We start from the raw sequence: 27,748 nt of genomic DNA, 5'->3' as shown, positions 1-27,748 counted from the left end.
TGGTGCACCTTTTACCACAAGTGTGTGTAAAATGTTACAAAGCGGATTAACCGTTTAAATTTGTCACCAAGTCATGAAATAAATGACTGTTAAACAGAGTCATAGCTAAATGCAGTTGGTGAATAGTTTAAAGTTGTAGATATCTCAGTTTAAACATCAAACAGATCTAGTTTAAGATGAGTTCAAATAAAGCGATTTAATGACGAAAACAGTTCATGTAAAATTTTGACTGTATAACAATTCTGCGTGCAAAAAGATCGGGAACCACTGCTTTAAATGATCGAGCATCCTTCAGCTAATAACCGAGACAGAAACAGAACAGTTATGGAAACATATCCCAGCTTTTATTAAATCAGGTCATTAAATCAAGGCATTGTTAAAAGGCTGACTTTGAAGCAAGGCGACTGAAGAAAAAAAAAAAAAAGGTGATACAAACAGCAATGTAAACAACAGAGGAAGAACAGCATTAAGCACACTAATTACACAAGTAATACAGTTTGTAAACACAAAGCGCTCTGCATGTTCAGTAAATAAGGAGCTTAATTAAGGTGGGTAAAAACCCCCAAAAACAACAGAGGAAGTGTTAAAATATTGTTATTTGATTGTACTGTCACATCTCTATATTTCATTGTTTAACATTTGGTTTAGCGTAACAAAAGAACTTCACAAAAAAAAGAAAAAAGAAAACTATTTACAAAGGCAAAGAATTCACTCCCTTTGGGTTTAAACAAATCATTCACATTATTGACTGGGATGTAAATATATGGCCCTCTAATATACTTTATATCAAACTAACAGTGGCTACAAAGAAAAGCTTTCCATCAGCCAACTACTTAGCCAAAATCTGCCATCAGCATCCGTCACATTCATTTCACTTTCTGCAGCGCAGACGTGCCACTTTCATCCAATGAAGCGATTTCCCCGTCAGTTCTGTAAAAAGTCACTCTTTGTCACTCCTAAACAACGTGCGGCAATCCTCGCTTTGCTGAGCTCTTTCTGATAGTCACAGTCAATTCCTTGTCACAATTACAATAAAGCAGCAACCATGGGAACAATATCACGTGTTAAAAACTACATGAATTATTACTGAATTATCAATCACTGCGTGTTAAGTATAAGAGTTAGTATGTAAATAGACAAAGAAATTATCTCTCAAACACTATAATGTTAATACCTATAATATAAACCGACATATATTATTACAAGGTAGTAGAACTATGACTATGTTCAGTTACAACTCGTACTTCTTATAAGTCTAACCGTCATATAATTTGAATATCTTCAGCCGCTGTTACACTACTGGTATGGAAGTTACATTTTTTTTAAATTGCTAAACAATTTTCTTAGCTGTCAGTATACATTCAACAATGAACTTGTGCAAAAAGGGGGGAAAAAAAAAATTTCACAAATATGTAACACGTCCGATCGGATGCATTAACTTCAAAGCTTTGGCCTGCGTTTGGCTCTCCAGGGCTCTGAGTCACCCCCGTCTCCTTTGATACCCATTTCTAAAACCCGTTAAAAAATATGGGTGAGAACAAAGAACCAAAACAAAAACAGTCCTGCATTGCATTTTGATTTGATGAAACTCCGCTGAGCCCTCAGTGGTCAAATGAAATCTCACAGGAAATTAAACCTTCCGCATTACCATCTACTGGCACATCTCTGAAAAACTTTCACATTGAATAATAGCTGTGAATGTGGGGAACTGGGTGTTCAAATACAACAATGTCCTGGGGGGCTTATTTCACTTCCCTTCAACAAACTGAAAATTAGGAAGGCAATTCAGACGTTTTCATTGCTTTTCGGGTTCATTCGCTCATGCTTCTAGTTTCTCTTTCTCCTCCTTCTTTTTCTTGCTCTTCTTCAAGAATGAAGGTGTGCGGAACTTCTTTTTCTTTTTCTTGGGAGACTTGGTTTGGCTCTCCGGGGTCTGAGGCTCCCCCGTCTTTTCCTTCGTTGTTATGGAGATTTCCACCGTTTCTGAAGTGCTCACGCTCAGCTTGGATACCTCGATGCTCAGATCCTCCTCCATCTCTGCCAAGTGGTCTTTCCCATTGGGTATTGTGTCTGTCATGAGATGAAGCCAACGGAGAGGGATGCGAATAAAAACACGTTAAATTATCCATTTCATTTGAGGCATTTCTTGTCCTTTTTCACTAACTGAAACACCCATTCACTTGCTAATTACCTTGTTTAGCTGGCGTCATTATGGGAGAGAGGGAGAGGGAGATAGTCGAGCCATCAAATGTGGTCATCTCATCTGCATCAGTGGCATCATCATCTTCTGTAAAAGGATTGAAGCTCATAGGGGTCAGTCATCTAACAAAGCAGGTATGAGTCAGCTTAGGCTATTATATGAACAAATAAAATCCCAAGCTGATGTCGGCACTCTACAAACAGCTAACAGGGTTACACAATTCATTCAGAGGGAGAACGGGAATGTTGGAACAAATGTCCCAGGAATCAATCAGTAGAAATTTTCCCCGGCAGCACACATTTTGCAATCTTACAGCAAAGAAGGTATGGATGTATAATTGACAACAGCACTGCACTCTTCAGACTTCCCTTTATGCATCCAGAGCCAAGATCAAAAGCACATCTACACTAATATCTTTTACTTTAGCAACATCTCGATGTCCACAACATTCCCACGTTTTAGGAAACCAAAAAGAGAGACTTTTGGAAATGCTGCCGACCCAGTTTTAGTTTGAAAACTTGAAATATCTAATACCAGGCTTTATTGTACTGTGTGGATGTTGAGGCTGTGGAATCAATGAGGCAGAAAACCACACTGACTTCTTGATCAGACCGTATCAGTTATAAAAGTAAGCTATTATACCTGTTATGACTTTATCTTTTCTGTTTGGGCTCTCCTTCCTCATCACCACAGCTGTTTCTAGTGATGGATAACGCCCTGGGGACCGCTCAAATATCTTGCAATATTTGTTTTGTTTTCTACCACCATGACTGGTTATACTGGTTTTACCTTCAACGACAATTACGCCATATTACTAGCCCAGATAATATTTGTATCCTTCCTCTGTAGTATTTTTAAAAGCAACTAGCTCTACCCCTCTTTCCACATACAAAGGTATGAACAGTGCACCTGATTGGTCATCATTTTCAACTGTGTTAGGAATTAGCAGGGACGCCACTAATATCTACCATGAAAAGTGTTTGTAAAATCTTATGGTAGCACAAGCTTAAAGGTTAGGAGATGTCCTTTTTCTGTCTGGTCAATGTTAAGATTGACCAGATAGCATCCCAGCATTCCCATAATTATTTAGGCACTGACAAAACCTTTGTAATTTTGTTTCCGTATACTACCCGAGTGGATTTTAACTCAAACATTCAGTATGTGATTTAATTGCAGACTTTGATCTTTAAGGCAAGGGGTTTAACTAAAGTATTGCATTAACTGTTTGAAAATTGCCATCATTTTTATACACAATACGGGTCAAACATAATTGGACAAACCAATGATGAAACTCGTGTGCAGTCAATGACTGCCCGAAGTCTAGATCTCGTGGACATCACTAAATCCTGTGTTTTCTCCCTTGAGATGCTCTGCCAGGGCCTCACTGCAACCACGTTCAGTTGCTCCTTGTTTGTGGGTCTTTCTGCATTCAGCTTGGTCTTCAGTAACTGAAAAGCACGCCCTATTTAGTTTATATCAGCTGGCTGACTCGGCCATTGAAGAACATCTCATTTCTTTACCTTTATAAACTCTCGGGTTGCTTTTGCAGTATGCTATGGGTCGTTATCCATTTGCACTGTGAAGCACGCTTCGATTAGTTTTACAGCATTTGGCTGAATCTAAGCAGAGAGTTCAGCCCTGTACACTTCAGAAGTCATCCTACCGCTTCTATCAGCAGTTACATCATCATTAAACACTAGTGGCCCAGTTCCACTGGCAACCATACATGTTTATGCCATAGCATTGCTTAACCATGTATACCAAATACTTACATCCCCAACTCTACCAAAAACCTCACTACACTCATGCTGCCAGCATGCAAAATGCAAACTAAAAGTATTGAACACAAGCACATTTTAACAACTTTATTCCATAGGTTTCTTAGCTCACATGTTCCAATAGTAAAGCATTTCTGTGATGGAGAATAACAAAGGAGTTACTTTGATGCACAGATGTTTCCTTCCTATACACAGATTTCCCTTTGTTTACAGTCACAATGAGACAAAAGGAGTTTGACACGGCGAGTGTCTCTACAGCTCATCTCTCACCAGTAGGAAGTAGTAGGAAACTTTCCTCCTGTACAAACTTTCCTCCACCCAGGACAAGCTGGCGCTAATTAACTGCCTTGAGCGTAACCTAATGGCACAATTCTTGTGTGGCAACAATAACCACAGCAAACTCAGTAAAGCGTCTGACTAATGTATAAAGGATAGGGAACAGTACCTTCTTGGCCTTGCTGCTTTCTTTCTACCATGCTCTTGTATTCTTCCAGCGCCTTCTCTGTGAGATCATTGAAAGGATTGGGAGGAAGAGAGCGGGTCTGTTCTTCATCCTCAATGATGAAAGCCTAAAGACACGGGAAAACATAAGATGCCGTTGCAGTCAGCTGATGCACAATATTATTTCCAAAAGGTTGAAACAGTTTGTTGAATGTCAAATGTTGAAAGTAAAAACTTTTGTTTGTTTTATTTATTTATTTTAATATATTGGGGCTTTATAAATGTAATAATGGTAACTCCTTTTCTTAAAAGCAAAAATGGGTCAGGGGAATGTTTACCACAGTGTTGCATCACCTCTTCTTTTAAAACCGTCTGTAAACATTTGAGCTCTGACATAAATTGTTGTACAGTTATCAAAGCACAACACCTCCCCCCACCCCCCTTCTTACATGGTGAAGGATTTCAGCTGCTCCAATATAGAAGGACTTCTTTTTTCTACTTTGTTTTTTCGTTAAGTGACAAATGTTCAACTGGTAACCGACTGAACTGCAGACATGGCTGTTTAGCACCCAGACCCTTTCATGATGGAGCCACGCTGATATCACACGCACAGAAATCTCTTGCTTAAATAAGGAAAGCCGTCCCTTATGAAACAAAAAAAACAAATGCAGCATCTGGATAGCAGTACATGTTGCTCTAAAACCCAAATATCATTCATTATTAATGGTGCCTTCACATGAGCAAGTTGCACCAACTCCATTCAGCTTCCATTTCTGAATGCAACGGAGTGGTTTTCTGATGTGCTCCTAAGCCCGTGCACTCGTTTCCACTACACAACTACTGCCTGAGGATGTAAAGATCAAGATGATTTATTACTGGCTTTCAGCACTGCTGCTAGCATGCAGAGATTTCTGTGGATTTCCTGAATCTTTTAATCCTATCGCGTACCATAGATGGTAAAATCTTCAAATTCTTTGCATGTTTATAGCTAGAAACTTTCTTTGCATTATATTTTATTTACTTACAAAATAAAATAACAAATAATCACAGTCTTTTTGTGAAGGTGTTCCAATTAGGATTTATGGAAGGATCATGACTGTTGCTACATGTGTTTAATTGGCACAATCTACATAATTAAAAATCTAGTTCCTCTTTATATTTGCATTTTTGGTTGCTTTCATAAGGAAATAAATGTAAACACTGCGTTAACCTCCGCAATCAAAATCTACAAGAATGTGTGACCTTTTTCAAATTTCAATAAACACGACAGACAGAATATTTTAGTGTGCTATGCTTTTACTTCTGTGTGTTCGGGCTTTTTGGCTACATATTTTTTTTGTAATCTTGACATTTATCAGCCTCCAAAGCTGAAAGATCTGTAGATCAATGGACTCAAATTCCTCAAACCATTCCTGAACAACTCTTGTTTTAGTCGTGTCACATGATCCTGATGAACAATGCTGCTGTGTGTGTTGCAGTCTGAAACACTGTTTAAACTAAGTAAGACCAGGGGAACTACACCTGATACTAATTTGTGGAGAGATGACTGATTCAAAATTCCTGGATCACCAACTCGTAACTGAACGGTTTAAGAAACATAGGTGTGTAAACAACAAGCTATAATCTAATGTTAGACCTTGTATATGGACTTCACTCCAAGGCCACAAATTTGTGTTTAGTTAATTATCTTTGTTTTAACAATGATTGTTAGCAATAAATCCCGTCCGTTGGAAAGACACATTTGTAAGAAAAATGTCTTCATGAGTTGAGCAGCAATTTAATATGTGGGTTGAGTTGTGCGTTATTTTCAGACGTGTTTAGGCAAATGCAAAACACACTAAAATACCATAACACACACTGCATCATGAAATCCGGCTGCTAATGTTGCAATTTTTTTTTTTTTTTTACAAATGATACATAAACTTACTGGTCCTGGTATGGTGTCCACAACAATGCCTGCCAGTAACTGAGATTTAGGTCCCGGGGTCATCTGGTCACCTCTGTGTTGCTCTTTTATCTGAACAAACATATTCAACAAAGGAATCTCAGCTTTAGGATTTTGGTTATTAGATGCTATGACTGACATTCAAATGACAGTGTAGCTGTTCCAATCTTTGTGCATTTCTACCGCCCAGGTTTGTAACATCTGGGACCAGTCTTGTGGAAAATGTGATCATTTTTCAACTGACCCGGTTCCTCTTATCCAAAACCTCAGTGGGGTCAGTGTTGAGTGGGACAAACTGGTTAGGGTCTTCAATCTTTATTGGGGTGCCAACGCTGTAGCCTGGCTGCGAGGACTTCATCCACTGAGAGAATTTAAATGAAGCAAACACACACATAGATTAATAGCAAGAATTCAGAATATAAAAAAGTGCATTTAAAAAACTTGCCACAAGAGGGCAGGCTAACACAGATAAAAATGGGCACCTCAAAAGACGAGCTTGCTCAGGACACCAAAGCCGATAGGATCAAATCGTTTCATTTCCTCTTACACTTTGACAATAAAATCAACACACCATGGTTTTTGTCCTCGGGCTCACGTCCCCGCTGGGTGACTGTTCAGGAACATTGACCTTCAAGTAGCTGTTGGGTGAATTAAGCCACCGGGTCCTTTCTCTCTGTTGTTTCTGCGCCATAAACTTGAAGGGGCTCCGCAGGCCAAGCTCACAGTCTTCTGGCGGCATAGCCGACACTGTGGCGGGGATTTCGACGTCGTTCTTAGACCGGGGTTTTTCACGGACAATGGGGTTCCGGTAAGAATGGCCCGTTCTGTATCCCTAGCACGTTACACAAGGAGAAAATATTATTGCGGCACACGCACCGAGAGTTTCCCTTTGCCAGAAGTTAGTCTTTGAAATATTTTGCACTATTCTTCTCTGCTCATGGGATAAATAAGAAATATTAACCCAAAACTCCAAACCCCCCACAATTCAAATGATTCACAGGCCACCCAGAATCCACTTACACAATACTTTTAAATATTTAAACGCAATATATACAAACAGCATTTTTGCAGACGCCTCCAGTTTGAAAGGGAGAAGACACAACTTTGGTTTGAAGGAGTGTGTTGTTAACAATACATCAAAGACGGAGAGAGACAACTAGAAAACTAGTGATGGGTCCTTGCAGTATGTAGAAAAGTGTGGTCTGAAGAAAAGCAGTGTAACGCTACATTAAAAACAATCAAAACTGGCATTTCTGCACAGGCAATTTGACAAGTTTGCCACAAAAAAAAGAAAAATCCCCTCTGCATTGAGCTTTGATCGTCGCAGTGCCAGCAAGCCATTTTTCACAGAGCCGTTCAGTGGAAACTAAAGCTCAGTTTCAAAATGCTTTAAGTGTGACTGAAACACAGTAAACAAATACAATTCAGGGCGTATCAGTCGTAGCATTCATCATCATAAATTTCTGCACAAACTGTACAAAGGAGTGCAAGAGCTACAGTAACTATTGCCAACATGTGTGACAGAATCTAATATAATGAAAAGGTGAACGGACAGATAGGAGGATATTTTTAATTAAGCAGGTACTTTAAAAGGCCAACTCCTCATCCACACCCCTAATCTGTTTCACCTTTCCATCTCATTGCTTGGTTTAGAGAAGTCTTTCCTTTGAGCATTTTTCTTTTTAAATCGTTTTTAAAACCATGCAATGCAATTTCTAAATCACCTTCTGTCAGATACCATTCCTTCATCATTAGCTGTGACCTTTAGCGCAGCTCAGCTTTTTTGTTGTCTTTGTTTGGGAATCATCTCTGACACGGCAACAATCAAACTCCACCCTCTGTCAGGGAAGGTCAGGCGTCCAGTTGCAACGACTGCGCTGGCATTTTCGCCCTGTGGTATACTCAACAGTCTGGAAGAAAATGCCAAATCCTATTTCCAAATTGAGTACACGGGAGTTATTGCACTAAGTGGCTGTGTGGTCCGTGTGGCTGTAACTGCCCGCAGCACGGCTCACCATCTGGAAGCTATGTTTGAGAGGGTGGGCGATCTCTGATCACACAGAGCTAACACAGCTGCAGTCTGTTCCAGCCGGAGCTGTTAGCAGGAAGGCGACTCGAGCAGACAGTCTGACATCTTCTGTGTCCACAAAACATGTCAGGGCCTGGGCATTATCAGCGAGGCTTAAAAAAAATAAATAAAAATCAGGGTGTATGCTTTTACAAAGCCCAGCAGAAGGAGTTCTGTTCTCACAGCTAGAACAACAGTATCCTGAATATTAGGAAATGAAATCTGCAAATATCATAAAACAATATGAGCCAATTACAAAAAAATCAATTTAAGATTAGATAAACAAAAAAACACATGAAGTTTCATTGTGTCCTCTAGTCAGCAACTTCCCGAGGAAGCATGTGAGACAGGAAACTCAAAGCATTGTGGGTAAAAGGCACAGGTCAGGGTTCACTCACCAGGTTGTCTAGCATCCTCATAAGAGACTCGAACTCTGCCTCGCCTATTTTCCACTTGACCTCGTTGTCTATGACGACACCGGCAGCGGCCACTCCCTGGGTCAGGGGCTTAAACTTATCCCTGTCCAGGAGAACGAGGTTGTCCGCGCCGCCTGAACATCTCATAGCGTTCACCTAAACAAAGCCATTTGTACCATCGAAGATTGTGTTAATACAATTTTCACTTGGCATTTGGTGCAGTTACTGAGGATTTCACTCATAAAAATTGGAGATTAATTCTAAAACTTTCTTTTCTGAGACACATCATTTTAATTTCAAAACAATCCATCATAGAATTATATAATTAAACAATTGCAAGTGAGGTGAACTCTGAACACGTCAAAAACGACGGAAAAACCAACACAGTCGAGAAAACAAAAAAAATCGCTGCAAAAGGATCTCTTGCACAAAGCAACAGGAGTGTTTCAGGAACACTGCAGGGTTCCACCTGTCTGTAAACAGAGATCACTGACACATATTTGAATCAGCTTTACTCAAGCAAGCAGCACGCTTGATATTAGCTTTGCCTCCATTTCAGGCACTGCTCTGTTTTATGTGTCTGACTCATTTGTAGACAGAGGGGAAAAACATTTCAACAAATAAAAGCTGGAAAATAATATCAGTGACTCACACGCATAAAACTGACTTATGAAGTGTGAAGAAAGGCCACATCGAAGTTAACCAATTGCTTTGACCGGAATGGCGCAATTACACTCCATTACCAAGGGCAGGTAGGATCAAGAATAACGATTTTTATACCTGGATCTCACAGGCGAGCTGTGAGTGGTACATATAGTGGAAAGCTTCTTCTACTGTTTCTCCCAAAGCCAGAAGCCCGTGATTCCTCAGGATCATCAGCTGAAAAACACAAACTGCCACATTAGTACATCCTGAATGTGCATTAATGAAAAATATATGGCTATGATTAAAAGTTTAATTAGACATTTCTTTTAAGAACGCATTTATTAGACCAGAAGCTCAATGACATTCTCACATTTGTCTGTTCCATACAAGGCTACAGCTAAAATAAAATAACGACTGCAGTACAGTAGCCTCGTTCTGTCCAACAGTAACAAATCTGCCTATTAAAGCTTCTTTTTGAACTTTTAGAGTTTACGTTCATGCACATTATGGATCTTTTGTTACTAATATATGAGATATCTGCAGTATTAATATGTTGTGACTGCTGCTTAGCTGGTCGACCCAAGTCAAATATTGCTCTCAGCATTACATTTCACACTAATATTGTGGCAATCCAGGGATGCCATCTGGTACAGACAAGGATATTAAAGCATTTCTAACTTTCTCTCTTTGTAGTCATTGTTCAGCACATTAAGAAGCTGGTGGTGACGATTCAGTTTGTGTTGTTTTTGAGTAATGATTTAACATTTGGTGATATATTTATAAAACTGCCTAACTCTAGATGGTGGGTGAAAAAAATGGCAGTGATATGCAGCATTCTTCAGCTATCAGAGATCCAAAATAAAGAAATAAATAAAAATGAGTCACAGAGCTGTAGTTTTCAGCATAGTCTAAATATATGGGACTACCACTGGGGGTGAAAAAAAGAATAAATAAGCAGGCTTCAAGGAAAAACACTTTGGTAGACCAGACTATTTCTGGGCTGGGAGCCCTAGAACAATCTTAGATCGGCTGGTTTAAGCAGCCTCTACCTCTTTAAATTTGCTCATCTGCTTGCAATGATTGCGTGGCAGACATGAGAGCGGTATCGTCTCATCTAACTTTACTTTAAATGTCAGAGTAGTCCCTAAATAGGTGGTTCTAATATTTATTAATTTTTATTATTTTATTTATTTATTATTAAAATGGGTAAACACGCTAAACAAACTGCTTAAGACTATTTGTTGTACCTACACTCCATATCTAAACAAACTAAATATTCTAGTGTACTCAGCTATTTACAGTTACCAACCAGTGGTACAAATACCCCCAGCACATGTGCATACAGTACAACATAATAAGCCCACTCTGTCCCACGTGAACGTGAGCTTGCCACTAATGGAGTGCCTTGCTTTGACAGTACCTTGGCAGTCGGGCCCAAAGCTTTCTGAAACTCCACCTTTGTCTCTTTATCATCCAGGCTGCCATGGTAACCAAAGCACCTCACGTCTCCCAGAAGCAAAGCCTCTTGGGAAATGGGCAAGATTCCACATTTCATCGAGGACACCTGTTAGCATGGGATAAAAACAACTAAGCGTGTGACACACCAGCATAAACAGAGGCGCCTTTTTCGCTGTCGGGCACAAATAAAATGGTGCACACATCATGTGCTGTGCATTTTATAGCAAAGCTTCAAAGAAAATGGTTAAAAAAAAAAAAGAAAAAAAAAAGAAAAAAGAGAGAGAGAGAACAGAAACTGCATTACAGACTGCCAGCATCTAAAATAACTAGACATGCAGGGGGCTGCCTTTAACTCAGCCTTCTTCGTGTGATACCAAAGTAGTATTTAGCAGCAGCTTTGATTAAAATGAAGCTCATTTAATATTTGCCCCAAGCGTACTTACAGCGGCTGTAACTGCGGTGTGTGCATGGATGATGCATCTCACATCAGGGCGCATTGAATAAATGGCAGAATGGGGAGCAAATCCAAACTGGTCGATGCCCAGATCAGTAGAACCCTGGTCTACAACCTCACCAATTATGTTGACCTTCACCTAAATATTGGAGAAAACAAACAAACAACAAGCAGAGATTTGTGAGAAATGGGAGCTGGCTGTTTAGTATTGTCAGCAGTAGTTGTAGGCGTAGTACTTTAAAAGAATACCCAACTCTGGTTTGCTTTTTTTTTATAACACTATAAACCTTAAGGTAATAATTGCCTGCAGCGTGACTGAACCATTAAAGGTACCCTGTGGAGTTTGTGTCTAAACAAGGTCATGTTTACAATTGTTAATTACAAGTACACATTATGTGCATGCTTAAGGTCTAGCAGAATGTTTTCTTCTCCTTAGAAGTGCATTTCTTTTAATAGTTTAGAGTATGCAGTGTTGTTTTTCTTTCCTTTATTTTTGCGGGGGCAATATGACTACTTCTGTAACCTGTCGAGCAGTGAAACAGTGTGAGGTGGATGACAGCAAACAGCACAGAACCACACTTGTGTGTCGGATACTTTTCATATCCTTTCTTTGATATGCCATTGTCTCAAAATCAAACAGTTAATTAAATTAACAAATTTCCCCAAGACTACGACTGGTTTCGGATTCATTTTTAATGAACTTGACTTCATTTAACACTGGTTTACTTTAAGTAAATCAAATAAAAATCCTATTAGGATCTGAGCTCTTGACGATTTTTCATTTTTAGAATGACAACTGCAAAAACCAAAAGCTAACATTAAGGAAAAACGTATGCTTTTAGAGTGCGTCAGCTGTCAGGAAGTGTAAGACCACTGCATGAAAGAGAACGAGCCAACTGGCAATAATGTAAATTTACAGCTGACTGACCCTTCCGGTCATAACAGAACACAAACACAGATTTTATGCTGTTGTTAACTGTGTGATTTCTGATGTTTAAAGCGTCTGTGTATCTGCTTAAAATCATTTTGTAAAACTTTATGGCTGGTCACATTATTGGGGTGGTACCTGTTCACCTGTCAGCTGCAGGAGGAGTGTGTGAATGCCCTTTCTTGTGACTGCAGAATGATTTTGTGTACCGGTACTTTACATTCAGTCCAATCATTATTAATTCACATCTGTTGCCAGGTACATGTCATAAATAGAGATGTACGTATTGACCAGTGAAAAGCCGGTCAGCCTACCATATGTTCAATTACAAACTGGTCCGTTTCATGCATATACAACATGCAGCACACTCACAGCCACACACTAAAATGATGTTAGTGTGGAAACACATCACTGTGAGTGAAGACACAAGGTTCACCAAAATAAACCACGGTTGGTCTTAATGAGGCACTTAAATCATTTTCACCCAGCTGAACATGGACATTTTAAAGAAGCTAACAAAGGCCAAGTGGCTTAAGCTAAAGCTAATCAGATCTCAGCCTGGCGTGAGCAACATATCAAAGCATTCGTGAGGAAAATGGAGATAAGTGAACAAAAGAAAATAGTCAATATCCTGCTAATTCAGTACAGTTTTACTGCAGTTGCCTCAAGACGTTTTATATTTTAAGGTAGAGATCCTACAATAAAATACTGGAATACTAGAAACGATTTAAGTTTGTTTTGTTATATGAAGCTGATGCAACTGCTTTTGTTTGGAAGGCAAAATATGTATATGGTAAAGGTGAGTGAGCAGCAACTAATTTTCAGTTAACTATTTGTCCCGCTTTCCAGTAGCAAAGCACTTTATTTTCACTTGTTCTAAATAAGATCCTGAAACTTATAGTTTGAGGCAAATTGTAAAGTTTAATCATTTCTTTTAATCATGAAAATAATATTTGGCGTTAATGAAAAGTTACTTTTTTCTCTGTATATGCTTTTAGTTCTCAGAAAGAAAATCGAAATCAACAGAAACTGGTATTACAAATAAATGGGAATCAGAATTGGCCAAATAAACTGCCATCTGTAGTACTAAAACTATATTCCCAACTAAAAATAACACACTCAACTACTTTCCTTACCAAATTTGCTGCCGTCACTTCAGCAAAAGAAAGACCTCGTGGACTGATGAGAATGTGGTCCTGCTCTTTACTGACACGTACCTATGACAAAATGAACACATGAGTAAAGTGGCGAAAAGCTCAAGTTTGATGTACAAAAATCAAGAGGACAGTGGCTTAAATGCAAAACAGGGGCTTCAGAACAAGAGTCCCAAAAAGAGCTATGTCTGTTTTTATATAGTCTACATGTATCTTCATGTAGCATCAATGTGGCTGCCCTTTCTGGTTTCATTACTCTTTGGAATATTTCAAACTCACTGGCAGAAAATGCTTAAAAATTGCTTTGGTTTTGTTTTGCAGATAAATGTTAGCAGTGAGAGATAAAGCCTCACTCACACAGACCCAGGTGATACAAATCATTGACCGCTTGGCAACCTCAAGTTGCCAGGTAAGAATGTGTATTCCCAGCTGGTTGGTAAGTGCTTGCTGGCTGTTACTGGGTGAAATCAGTCACACAGAGGGTGCTTCACCTTTGTATTTATCACACTTTTCGGTTTCGCCACTGCTCACTGAGTGGCGGGGCAGTCAAATCATCATCTTCCATACAAACTATAGGTGACAATGGTTTTTTTATGTAGCACCATACGACTCTTTGCAACCAGTCTCACCTACCTACTGCCAGCAAACCTCAGCAGCCTTTTCCAAACCGTTGGGGAATACACATTTTTTCCTAGCAACTGATGGTTGGAAAAGCATTGTCCACTGGTGACCAGGCCCATGTGACGGAGGCTTTATACACTGCATATCCTGTGACTATCCTTTAATATAAATTAACTGATGTAAAAGCTTTGAGGCAGCATTTTTAAACATTTGTCTAAGTAAAAAAAAAAAACAACCACCACTGCTGCTGCCATGTGGAATGAAATCTCTACATTTACAATGTTTTTTTTTTTTCTTTTCAAGAGGGGTTAACACTGTCTAAGAGAAGGAAGACACATTTTCCCAAGTCAAGGGTAAAGAAACTCTGAACCACAGACAAAAGCTTTTTTTTTACTTAGAAAAACTCAAAAATGTGTCTGTCTTTGCTTTGTCTTTGGGGAATATCAGAACCTAACATTCTGATGTTCTCCAAGGTGTACATCAGATGTATGGTTGTGAATTCTTGCTTCATATTCACAAACCTTACTTTTCTATGCCATAAATAATATATAGTTTCTGAAAATAAAGTGGTATTCCCCTTTAAGCCTTCCAGGTGCCAGAGAACAAGGAGCACACATAAAGAAACACAAACCTCGTGCTGCATACATAAGCAGGTGTGCACTGGAGCATGATTGTGAAGTTGTACTCACAGTAATGTAGGAGCTTGTAAAGCGAGCCCAGCTGAAGAGGTCAACGAGCCTGTAGAGGCTGGCCAGCTTGCAGCGACTCTGTTTCTCCCCTTTGGCAAAGGAGGGAGACTCTACGCCATACAAGTCATTGACTGGGGTCACCATCCCGATGCCTGCCACAGCACATAACATCATCTGTACATTGCAGTGCATCCGAAAAATGTACAAGCATGTTTACATGATTTGTTTCCACAGTATGTAAAGTCAAACATCCCGGGGAACATGAGTCTCCTCAGCTGAAGATTGAAAAAAGGGCCCTACTCAGAATTCCCAAAGTGTATCTGAGGGTATTTTGGGGATGTAATACCATATAAGGCCATTAATGATACAGGGCATTAACTTTTATAGCCACTTTGGCTTTTTAAAGGCGCAGGTCTGCCTCAACTCTTCAAAGCATGTTCTTACATTTTCCAAACATTTACAGTTTTGATCATTAAACTGTCTAAAACTATAACTTCCCAGTGTCAGCTCTGTGACCTCCCACTGAAACACAGGGGTAAAAGGTCAGGCCAGTATAATGAACACTGCAAACTGCTATACTTGATTACTCAGACTGGTCATGAGAGTTACTTAATAAAAGCACTATTGAGCATTTTATGCTGTTTCAGGGTTGTTGAGTGTCACAGGAGTTGGGGAATTCAGCCTCCAACAATGAAGATATTCAGTCTGGCTGATGCACACTGACGCAGGATACACGTTGAATGACAAACAGGCCGAAAGGGACATAAATGGATACATTCAGACGCACACACGAGCACACGAGGCCACTCACTGATGGGAGCAGTCAAGGGGCCTGCCCCTCCCGTGGTGCTGGCCATGACCAGGTCAGCAATCTGCCTCAGTGCCATGAGACCTGTAGGGTTGTTGCCCTTAGTCAGCTGGTCCTGAATCAGACCTTCTAATTCATCTTTAAACACCTGCAAACAAAACCAAATAAAACTTTTTTATAGTAGGAGATGTGGTACAAAGAAGCTAAAACCTAGCAACTCATGTACACGCAGCCTATCTTTGTCCTACTTCCAACACCTTCACAGGATGTGTGGGGAAGCACAGCGAGCTTTCAGATGCTCCTTATAACAACTATACACAAATCACCAGACCACTAAAAAAAAGCTCTTTGTGTACATCTGTGAAAAGGGGGTTCACTAGAAGAAGGAGCTGGCATTAAACTTGACCATCAATTTCTGCGTCAAGAGTAGCCTGTGAATCTTGAAACGACATCATTTTCTCCTGAGCTGCAACTAAGCTCAGGCATTCTGCTTCATCCGACCACGGTTCCCATGGTGATGTGATGAGCTCCACTTGTTTGGTGGGTTATGCAATCACAGATGAGTGTGGGCTCGTCTTATTTCCATGCACTTCATTGGTGTGTACTTATTTCACATCCCTGTACTTACACTGACTGTGTGCTGTCTCCTCCATTTGCTCTCCATTTTATCAATTTTTTACTGAAGCAATACTGTGTATTATATCCACTGGTGTTTATATTATTCTGTCTTTTGTCAACGAGAGCAGATCACATAATAGAACAGATCTCTAAATGATGCAAATTATATCCTAGGGTGAATCTCTACATTATTTAGGCTGAGTTTTTGCTGTGCTGTCTTATTATTAACTTAACTGAAATGTACCTAATAAACTGACACAGGCTTAAGGACAACAAGAAGTGCTACAATTAGGATTTTAAGGAAAATAGTGAAAAATGCCTCCAAGTGTAGTTTAACTTTAAAAATGAGTCACTGATACACAGAAAAAGAAGCAGACTAACACTAACCCCCTTTGTAAAGTAATGATGATAATAATAATATTAATAATCTGGACAGTAACAATGGTAGAACCATTTACACTTAATTCTGTAAGCTAAAGCTAACCCATATTAAAATAGAATGCAGTATATTAAATGATGTGCACATAAACAAGTAAAAAATACATGCACTACAATCAGCATTGAGTAAAGGGTAGAGTGTATCTCTCTGGGGTTTAAAGCTCTGTTTATTACTCATACACAGTGAAACCTTGTGTGTAGGAGGCTATTTGTATGAAGCCTCTTGCTACATACTGGACTCTGCAGGATCTGGGTGACCCTCTTCTTCTGCTCCATCATGTTAAAGTCCTGCCTCAGGTCCGGTGACATATTCTTGCTCCGGAGATACTCAGGGTCGCTCTCATCCACGCGGTCAAAGTAGCGCTCCTTGGAGTCGTTGCTGGACAAGGCCAGGGTCAGAGACCCCACCGTCTGCCTCACATCCACCAAACTCATATCCTCACCGCAAGGCCTCCCACTCTTCCTCTGGAAGAAAGGAGAAAACATCACAGCTCATTTCGCATTCAGGCTGTCAAGGCAACTGATGTTGTTTTAACAGAAAAGATGCTGGATGGGTGCAATAGTGACTAATGTAATTACAGAGAAGGAGATAAAAGAGAGGTGATTATTGTTATGTGACTGGTGCTGCTTGGAAAGGACAAAAGCTGGTGCTTTGCAAAAATGACAAGTTAGTCACAGCTACTGTGAATATAATAGCATTTTTGTTTTATTGCGATCAGTACATTTTACTTACTTTTCCCCACAAACACGCACAGAACCAACACATTTCTGTCTCTATCATTCCTCAGCGGTATATTATGTTTTATCAGAGAACACTGGCAACACTTTGTAATAATCACTGCCAACAGTAAATGATTAATAGTGTTTATGTCAACTGGTCATTCGTTTGCATAACAAAACAGTACTTACCAAAGTTTTAGAAATATTTGTTGCAACTTTACTGTTAAACAGCTAAATAATACTTACAGATTGTTTACAATCCATTGATTCACACTTAGGTAAACACTGTTTTATTGTTTGCTGACAGAAACGACAGTTTATCTAACCATCAAGTTATTCTAAGCCTTAGGCATGAATTTCATTTCAGCAGGAAATCACTCGGTAACTTGTGTTGTTACCGGGATCTCCTTTTAACTGTACGCCGTAACCTTCTACGTAACCTGACGTGCACAGCCCGAGAAATGTAACTACACGTCAGGTTGACACAGCACGCAACAGCCTGAAAGGCGCGAAATGCTGCGGTGCAGGGATAAAAGGAGTTTTTGGTTAAGTTAGGTCATCTTCACTGTGAAGCATTTTTAACAGAGACAATTATTCAACACCATGTCTAAAGAACAGACAACATTGTGACTATTTCACATTTGGTTTGATATTAAATTGGTGACACCATTGTGGATTCTTTCAGATTCTTCACAACGAATGTTGTATAAGTCCGGACAGACATGGATATAAACTGCAGCCTTACGGGTTGGCAGACAAATACAACTGAAAGGCAGTATTTCCAGTTTTCTGTTACTTAGTGGGTTTCAGCACCAAACTTCAACATCTCCTTCCTCTCCACACAGACTGAGGCCAATTTATACACTGTGAGAGGAAAGTAGCAACAGCTTCAACTCTTCTGTTCATCAAGAAGCTATAAAGCATGGCCAGCAGCAGAGCCAGGCATGAAGGGCTTAGGTGGTTGCCTAGGGTGCATAATATCAGGGGGGAACTGGCACGCCAGGCTTTCTTTTCTTTTTCTTTTTTTTTGGGTTAAATCATGATTACAGCAACAAGTTTATTAACAAAAACAGTCTTTTAACTACAATAACACAAACTCCATCCCCTGAACTGTTGACAAGATGATGGAATAAACAGCGGCTGACATCATGAGGTAACCATCCATGTAACCAGTGCATGATAGCATCCCTACAATCCAAACTGCCCAAACTAATCTCAAGCCAAATTAGAGGAAGCCTTAAAGCTCCTTGTTTATGAAAAGAATGATATCGGTGAACAGCCTTTTTCGTCGACAGGACGAAATCTAAATAATAAGACTTTATGATAAAATGATACGATTTCAGCAACAGAACCAATCTACATACTTACAAATAGAGCTGGGCGATATATCGAGTTTTTAAAAAATATCGATATATTTTTATACGAGATATAAGATGTGACAATATCCTTTATATCGATATAGTCTATGTTACGTTATAATTATACTTGTGGAGCCGCAAGTTTGCCTCTCTTTCGTCCACTTTCGTCTTTACGCAACGTTACTCGGCCTCGCCTCTCCTTCACTGAACACAACTCCCCCTCCTCCCCCATCGCTTCACCTGCAGGAAGCGACAAGATGGACACGGCAAATCTCCGTTAATGAGTTACTGCGCATCGCCCCGTGCGTGGGGCTGGACGGCTTCAACGTGTTAGCTAGCTAACCACGCTAACGAGCTAACCACGCTAACGCCATGCAGCCCAGAGGGGCTGCACGGACTAAAGTCCTTTCATTTTCTCAAAAGTTGACAGCGCGCCTTATGTATGAATTCTGGTTGTGCTTGATGGCCGCGAACCGATTTTATGTGGAACACAGCGCTCAGCAATCTGTCAAAAAATGTTTTAGTACGACTTTAGTAAGCTACGGAGCTGCACCGCTTGATGGATTGTCGGAGCATTACGGCTGAGCCTCGCGGAGTGATACGTACTCTGCTTCAACGTAATATTACCCTACTGTGTATAAGGACCATAAATGGCACCTGTTAAGAGACGTGGTTGCGAAGTGGATTTCAAACTCCAGGCTGTCAGTCACGCAGTACAAGTCGGGAACAGAGCAGCTGTGAAATCTGTCTTTGTTATTGTGCTCAGCGTCTTTTAGTTTACATTTTGACTGCACAATTGTGAGCTTTTTGTTATGCACAAAAACAACATTGTTTTCTTTTATTTATGGAGCATTATTATTTAATAAATGCTCATAATTTATTTTTGAGTAAATTTTATGTACATCTGCTCTATGTTAATAAAAGTGCCTGTGTGACATCTGGGACACAGCTTTGACTAAGAACTCTCTTTTTGTTCTTACTTTATGGCTTTAAAAAAATATATCGAGATATATATCTTATATCGCCATCCAGCTAAAAAATATCGAGATATGAATTTTGGGTCATATCGCCCAGCCCTACTTACAAATTTCCAAAGTTATGCACACGCACTTGTTCGTAAGATGTTACAGAGGTTTGCCAATAATCTCGATTTAACAAAACAAACAGGAGCTAAAGTTGTGTTTGTCTTTCCTCTGAGTTTATTAACTTTCACAGGGTTACCTACAGCATCTACTTGTGTCCCCACAGGCAGAAAGTTGCAGGCAAATTTACACCACAGTGGTATCTTTGTTTGTTTAAAAGACACGTAAATAACTAAATAAATCTGTTTTTCCTAACCTCAAACAAATGAGGTGTCACACAGAGAGCCCCGGCTTTACTGTTCAATCAACTGTTGACATCTGCCTTCCAGACATTTTTATTTTACTGTTAATACAAATGTGACTGGTTTATTCAAATCAAAAACAGTCAAACAGCTTTATTTAAACATTCTTGTCATGTACCCGCCTACATTTAAGTCATCATTATTGACAGTTCCAATAACTACATAGGATGCAACTTTACTATTGATAAAGTAACTAACTTGAAATATGACAGCAAATAGCCCAGAAGCATTGGAAATGCACACAGACGTAGTTAAGTCTAAAATAATGAATCTACTAATTAAACATTTTTGTAAAGACAGGCAGTAGATTTGAGTTTATAATTAATTATAATAATCTTAGCTGTTTTGGGAGAAAAGAGCAGGCCGTTCAACCAAAACATTTTTTTTGTTAAAAAAAAAAGAGGGGGGGGGGGGGGGGGGCGAGGGGCACCGAATCCAAAGGCTACAGCCGGCCCTGGTCGCCTCATGCAAATGAGATATTTTGAAAAGCAGCGTGCGCCTTTGATGCTGCAGTGTTACCTGATGTGGGGGTGGAGGGAGATACAGCTAGGTCTACTTCACATTAGGCCGGGAAACGCAACAATTTCACTCCACTAAAGCAGAAATAACACTCTCACAGCTGTTTTCATGGCAGCCTGTAATCAACCACTCGATGCGTGGCATCAAATTACAACTTTTAACCGTTACTGCAACGAAAAGTAACGCAGAGGGGGATGTATTAGCCAAAGCTAGAGGTACGAGCTGAAGAAGAAAAAAAATCAAAGCGAGCACATGAACCCAAAAGTAAAACTGTTACTGCAAGTTGAAAATTACCTGAAGCAAAGTTCTCCTAACTACCTCCGGGCGACGTGACGTCGAATATCTCCTGAAACGTGGATAAAGGTGAGCCACGCGGATATTATTCCCAGTTCGGATGCATGGTTTTGGGGGAAAACAGGCTTGCAACTTGTGCTGCTACAGTATCCAGACGAAGCAGCAGGCTGCCCGCTGCGGGTAAGTAGTGAGTTGAAGAGTGAAGATTGGCTGCATGGAGGAGGGTGTGGGTGTGTTGGTGTGGGAAAGAGGAAAAGTGACCATGTGACTTCACTTATCCACCCACTAGAGCGTTTGTATTGAGCGGGACAAAAGCATGGCCACTCAGAGCTTAGTTTTTCACAACCACACTGTAGCTTTCCTGTAATATTACTTAATAAACCTTATTCTTAAAATCCCCCCCAGGGAATATCTTACAGGCTTGCAATAATTTTTGGTGAGGATTTGAAGTAAAGTTTGTGTGTCTGTGTGTGTTTTTTAAATTACTCTTCTCTCCTGCTCTCTGTCTCTCAGTGTGTGATTCATTAACTCCTGCCACTTCATATCATAAATAACTGAGACGCCTGTGATCCAACTGCAGCTCCGAGGAGGTTTACATCAAAGCTGTATGCCTCAATCATACAAAAACAGAATATTTCAAAGCCAGAATAAGTGCCCCCCCCCCCCCCCCCCCAAAAAAGTTTTCCACAATATAGCATATTTGCTTACAGAAAGCAATTCATAAAGTGTCTCAAAGACGAGAAACTATAACAATTCTCATTATTTTATTCACATCACACTTACTTTTCCCGAATTCACAAGCACAGCATGCCCACTTCACTTGTAAAGTAAAAAAAGACCACCACTTAATGTGCTGGCTGCACAAATCATATTTTTTGAACGGCCACATTGTTGTGCAAGGTTCTTTTAGACACGCTGCTTTTCTTTAAGTGAAATAAGATGGTTCTCTCAACAGAAATAAGGAATAAGATCAAAGTACAACTGAATGCAAGGCTGTGCAGATTTGTGTTAAAAAGAGCAGCCACCTCTCTACTCTTTTCTGCTTTGCTGGTCACCCTCTACGAGCTGTAGTGTAGCAATATTCAAATGCACTCCTTGTTAAATGAATGCAAGTCTGGAATTTCCAATTTTCTCAGTACGGCTTCCGTCAGCCCACAGATGTATTACCGCTTTTATTCACGCACAATCGGGCACACTCGTACCAAAATCTTGATTTTGAGATGTAAGAGAGAGAAGGATTAGATCACTGACTGACACAACAATTGCAGGAAACACAGTGGAGTCTTGGAGGCGGGGCAGATATGTGGACATATGGGTTGATGTAATGAAAAGCAGAACTTTCTCACTCTGGAGCAGCGTGACCCCCTAAACTCCCCCCTCCGCTCGGAACCCTGCCTCCCTGTTACTGGCAGGGTTCCCACCAGAAACCACAAGCAAGCTTAAATGTCTGCGCACAACATCCTCCCACCTTCCAAGCACCACATTCTTGCTGGCTATTTAAACTTTTCAGTGAGGCCAGCCTATCCTGAAAGCAACTCACCAAATGTCAGGTGTTATTACTTGACGACTCATTCATACAGATTACTGTTGAGGATACTGATGTCCGCTACTGGAATCCCACCTTTTTCTTGTCAAAAACCTACTACTGCTCTGCTGGATGTGACATTGAAATCAGACACACAAATACTGCCTGGATAGATCAAATGAAAGCATGTAGCCTACAGTAGAGTAAAACTCTGGGAAATAATCGTATAATTCCTTATAAGATTAATCAAAGAGATGCAATATAAATACCGATGCAGAATTGTTGCTCTAAGTAAAACCATTCCTGCAGAACATATTGGTGAGATTTGGTATAGTTAGAGTTAAGTTATAACCACTAACTGTGTGGTGAAAAGTGAAAAATAAAATAAAACTCAGAAAGTAAAGCAAACACAGCAAACTCCATTTCAGAGTGAACAATAAACTCAAGAAAAACTGCAAAGCATGACACCAAAAAGTCACAGCTGACTTTCTTTTCTAAAGGCTTAGAGAAGAGTAGGCGAAAGCTTTCAGGGTGTCATGCTAGATGAGGGACCAGCGTGTGAACTGGAGTAAACCCAAAGTAAAACCCGGGAGACATAGGCACAGGGAATGGTGATCAGTGTCATGTCATGGTTGAACTTAAGAAAGATATCTGGCCCTGTGGAAGGCACAGCGTGTTGGGATGTGTGTAGCCACCTTTTGACCTGTGGATTTATCTTTTATCTCTGCCCTTGATGGGTTTCTTGGGGGGTTATGATCACACCAGTGCTAGTGCTTTATCTCTTTTCTCTGTAGGGAAAAGCTGACAGAGGGATCTCTGTTCTTTAACAGGTACGTAACACAGCATGGAGATTGTTCAGTATAGGCATCACGTAGAGTTGTAGTTTAAATAGTTTCCTATAGATGACAGAAAAGGTAAGAAACTACTTATTACACAACAAAGAACAATTTCTGCTATTGTGAAATTATTTATATATATATATATATATATATATATATATATATATATATATATATATATATATATATATATATATATATATAGTTTGAATGCTGAGTGTTTAAGTGTGCAAGCAATTATTCAAACCAAATTCATCAATGAAGTCTGATTTATGATTAATAAATGACTAATATGTTGATTAAAAATTTAATAATTAATGCCTGTAAAATTCTTCCAAACAGTTAGATCAACATGAGGTAAAAATATCTCGAGTTTCTGTATATCAAATGCCAAAAATATGAGATAATACATTTCCCATAATGCAACTGCTGTGCTATTTTTTAGAGCATTCCTTCCTTATTTTTTCAAGTCATCATCAGTGTTTTCTTTTTCCTTAGCAGTCAGAAACTGCTAGTATTTAGCACTGAACATTATCATGATGACTAATTTCGATCGAGAGAGAGAGATGTCAACTTTATTTCAGGTCCTTGCAAGCATGGTTGCCTTGGTAACCAATGCTTATGCTGTGTGAGGCAAAATTAGTAAGGGAAAGAGAGAATGGGTGCCAGATAACATGGCATCAAGAAGAAAGATTAGAAATCGACACAAACTGTACCGTTTCACAGAAATACACAGAGTCGAACTAATCATCTCATAAATATAACCCTGATTACCCCGTCTGCATGACTGATGGATCTTCTTTATAATTAAGCCACAGGGTAAAGACCTGTTGTATTTCTCTTTTAGCCAAAAGCATTCTGTGCTGATTACCTTGAAGACTTAAATCATAGCTCTGACTTTCAGACATGTTTGAAATATTAGTCGTAACCATTACGTTGCACTCACTCAGCCAGACATTTAGCCTCTGAACACAGAGGCACACACTATAGAGAGTTTTGCTTATTTCCCCCTTTCTATTTTGTGATTCTGTTTTGCAGACATTATGAATAAGAATTTTTTTTTGAATTTATTTGTGTCTAATTTCTTTCAGTTTTGTCTATTTGCATGGTATGGCTCTGTTTTATGACCACTGCACATGGCATTAAATCAGATACAACATGAAGAGGAGGAGATGGGATGAAAGTGGGTTGCAAAGTGGCTTACAGATGGGAAACATCTACAGGCAAAGTAAAGCAGGTGCTCTTTGAGATTTGCCAACTAGATGTATTGATATGGGCTGTCACTGAGATCAGTAAATAGGGATTAATGAGTTCTGCTACTACTTGACTTCACGGCCTGTCTGAATTAACTCCATCCATCCCTCTCTCCATCCTTTCATTCATTTTCTTTCACTTATCTAATTCAATGTTGCAAGGATGCTGGAGCCTATCCCAGCTGTCATAGGGCAAAAGGTTGAGTACTACCTGCACTGGTTGCCAGAAAGATAGCCAGTGTCCTGCACTCTATTTAATTCACATTTTTTAAGCTGAGTGACTCATCAGAGCCTTCTTTATGTCAGTGACTTCTTTAAATGGTCAGTTTCTAAAACATATTCCTTTAAACAAGGTCCTTTAAACTTTGATCAAATGAAAGGTCCCAAATAGAAACAAGAACATTCCTACTGACATCTTTCTGATAAATAAAATACACCTTAGTTTGTAGAAAAACTCAGACACAGACGTTTTGGAGAGGAAACCTTTTAAATTTTCTTTAAAATTTCTACTACAAAACAATGCCATTGTTTTGGTAACTTCACATAAATATATATCACTCCACGTCTTGCTAAAAATGGTCGTGCTACTCCCACTCAGCAGGGTGGGTGGCAACAACAGAGCGCACTTTGAACCTGAAACAATTTACATTGTTATAGTTGGATCGGTGCCTTCGCTGCATTTACGTGTAGAACTGCGTCGGCACACGCATGATCACACACTGCCGGAGACATATTCAAACACACACACGTCGCAGCACTATGGAAAGAGACAGAGTTTGTTTACCTAAGGGGAAGAGCTGGCTGTAGTCCCTACTGCGGTTGTCTTTGGATGGCCTCCATGTTGGAGATCTAGCGGTTTTGTGTGGTTCACTTTAATTGAGGCTGAGGTGGTGGCCTGGCTAACAGATCCTTGCATGTTGTCACATTCAAATCACAACTACGAAAAAATGAGGTGGTAATGTGGTAAATTTTCCATAAACCTCTCACATTTGTGCAAAAACCTGACATTTACTATAAACTGACAAAGTACCTACATGCAGTGCAGTAAAAGCCATTTATTATCAAATTAATTTAGCAAGGAGATGATGACAGCGTAAAACTTAATCTAACGTGAAAACGTCATAAAATGAAAACTGTGTCTAAGTGTAAACGGCAACAGGAACAATTGATTGCATGGTTGATAGGGTTTGGGTCATGACCTGCTTTTGGGTTTTATGGCCGTCTATAACTCGCATCACCAGGCACACACATTATGAAATCCCGTGCTGCCCTAGCTCCACATCTAAAGTCAACAAATGCTTGTTCGGAGTAATGTTTCTGGAGAGTGATGCTAATTGAAAACATCTGTTTGAAGCCTCTGCAGCTGGAGGTAACCCTGCCGCAGCAAACAGGCCAGTTAGGCAGTGACAGACGACTACCATGTTAAATCTAGAAAAAGCAGTAAATAGAGATGCAACACAGTCTCTCTGTAAAAAGCAGCAACTCAGAAACTATTTACAGGTTTGCTGTAACTGAAATTTCATATGGTGTTTACAAAAAAATCACTCCACAAAGGATGTATCACAATCTGTTGCTGTAAGAAATCCCATTCTCCTGGGCCATAAGGTGTCCTTTATCTGTTATTAGTGTACTAAAAACATACACTTTCCTTTCCAAAAGCTTCAAAGCTTGCATAGAAAAAAAATAATTAAAAAAAATCATCCTGCCATGTAACTTATTTGCTTTGATCTTAGCTCTAGTAAATGCCTGCTCTCATGGGTAAAAAGGTAAAAAAAAAAAAAAAAGGAAAAAGTAAATGAACACAACTTACATTGATTGCTGTCTCTACACTTATCCTGCAGCAGAATTCTTCACGTTTTATTTCAAACTCCCACGATTCCAGCCGTTGTTGGATAGCTGTTTACATTATCACTTTGAAGAAGGTCATCTGGTTTCCCAGAAGAGAGGAAACTGCTGCTTTGCCTCTGATCTCCTGAACTCCCTCGGCTCCTCTTGTCACAGCGGCTGTCTATTCTCAAAAGGAATGGAAGAAAACTTGACCAAGCATTTTGAATGGACTGGACTGCACTGAAAAAAAAATGGGAGGGACAAGCTTCCACCCCGGCATACATATATAGATATATATATATATCTATATCTGTATATTACACCAACTAGTTTCTCTAAAGTACGTATGATTTTCTTCATTATTTTTAAAGGCTTTTTTATCATGCAGGAATTACATGTTGCATTTGTATCTAACCATAAATGGAGAAAAACTGCAGCAATCTCCTGCCAGGCATATTTTTCCTCTGCATATTGAGTGTGCCTCATGTTCTAAATTTTGCTTTCGAGGAGGGCATTGCACACAGTGAATTCTTGCCTGCATGCTTTCACCTCCTCCCACATACTCTCTCACAGTGAGTGAGTAGGATGTGTTGCTCTCCCTCTGTACTGCACCACCACCTGAATACATCAGGCATTTGAAGAGTGCATTCTATCGCTGTGAAGAAGGTAGAAATGCAAGGTAATTACAAGCTTTAGACTGCGAATAACCGTTTTGACTGAGCAACAAATGCACCGTGATGGCAGACGATCAAACAGCGTATGTGGTAGACAGCGAACCATGCATGCCTGTGATCTGTGGGTCTGGGTACAGTTTATCTTATCAAAATGATAAGAACACTAGGAACACATCACGAAACACAAGGAGCGTGAAATATGTTAACTTCATGTGCAAAAATCCATTTTCTAGAATGTCAACAAGCCTCTGCTGTGATAGCAATAACATGGCATTTATAACTTTTACACTCCCACCAAACATTGATATGATCTGCCCCAATGAAATTCCAGATGTTTTGGAAGAGAAACCAAGAGGAAACTGTCCGCTTTTTATTTTATTTGGCTTGGCATCAGCTGATGAGTTAAATTTAGACGTTTCTCTTTCCCACCCACTACGCTGCTGTTGTTGTCTTTGCGCAGGCTGATAAAACATTAATTTCCTGAGCTTTCTGCAATCGCAGAGCCACACCCACAGGACGGCCCCAGTCAAAGGTCGCAGTCGGATGAAGTAAGCAAGTTATTAAAATAAACATCTATATTGTGCGGCTCAGAAAGTTCCTTCAGAGGAGTCATTGATTTTCTATCCTACCTGCACAGACACACTCATGGAGACACTGAAACAGAGAGACTAAGGAAAAGGGAGAAAGGAGGCCC

The 27,748-nt window shown here is 39.8% G+C and overlaps 1 protein-coding gene across 2 annotated transcripts; it reads right to left on the bottom strand.

Annotated features, from left to right (window-relative positions):
* Positions 1–322: 322 nt before the first annotated feature.
* On the bottom strand, positions 323–26,504 carry LOC113034824 (gamma-adducin-like). Of its 2 annotated transcripts, none has more exons than XM_026189896.2 (15): positions 26,364–26,504; positions 16,896–17,126; positions 15,609–15,753; positions 14,798–14,949; positions 13,470–13,550; positions 11,395–11,544; positions 10,914–11,057; positions 9,629–9,727; positions 8,831–9,004; positions 6,936–7,196; positions 6,609–6,725; positions 6,347–6,436; positions 4,424–4,547; positions 2,192–2,287; positions 323–2,070 (listed from the first exon to the last, which is right to left on the bottom strand). In XM_026189896.2, the coding sequence occupies exons 2-15, from the start codon at positions 17,094–17,096 to the stop codon at positions 1,820–1,822; spliced, it is 2,085 nt and encodes a 694-aa protein (XP_026045681.1). In that variant the 5' UTR covers positions 17,097–17,126; positions 26,364–26,504; the 3' UTR covers positions 323–1,819. The 2 variants fall into 2 exon arrangements, with proteins under 2 accessions (XP_026045681.1, XP_026045679.1); XM_026189894.2 differs by lacking the exon at positions 26,364–26,504 and adding an exon at positions 20,937–21,152.
* Between the last annotated feature and the right edge of the window lie 1,244 nt (positions 26,505–27,748).

Source organism: Astatotilapia calliptera, chromosome 13 (assembly GCF_964374335.1).
Source record: "Astatotilapia calliptera chromosome 13, fAstCal68.1, whole genome shotgun sequence".
Lineage (NCBI taxonomy): Eukaryota > Metazoa > Chordata > Actinopteri > Cichliformes > Cichlidae > Astatotilapia > Astatotilapia calliptera.
The sequence above is the reverse complement of the archived record's forward strand: the minus strand, read 5'-3'. Positions and strand labels throughout refer to the sequence as shown.

Excerpts from the sequence above, each read along its gene's own strand:
- LOC113034824 (XM_026189896.2), bottom strand. The coding sequence starts at position 17,096 with ATGAGTTTGGTGGATGTGAGGCAGACGGTGGGGTCTCTGACCCTGGCC. Across the intron at positions 7,197-8,830 it reads TGAGGATGCTAGACAACCTG|GGATACAGAACGGGCCATTC; the intron begins GTGAGTGAACCC and ends GTAACGTGCTAG. Across the intron at positions 2,071-2,191 it reads AATGACGCCAGCTAAACAAG|ACACAATACCCAATGGGAAA; the intron begins GTAATTAGCAAG and ends ATCTCATGACAG.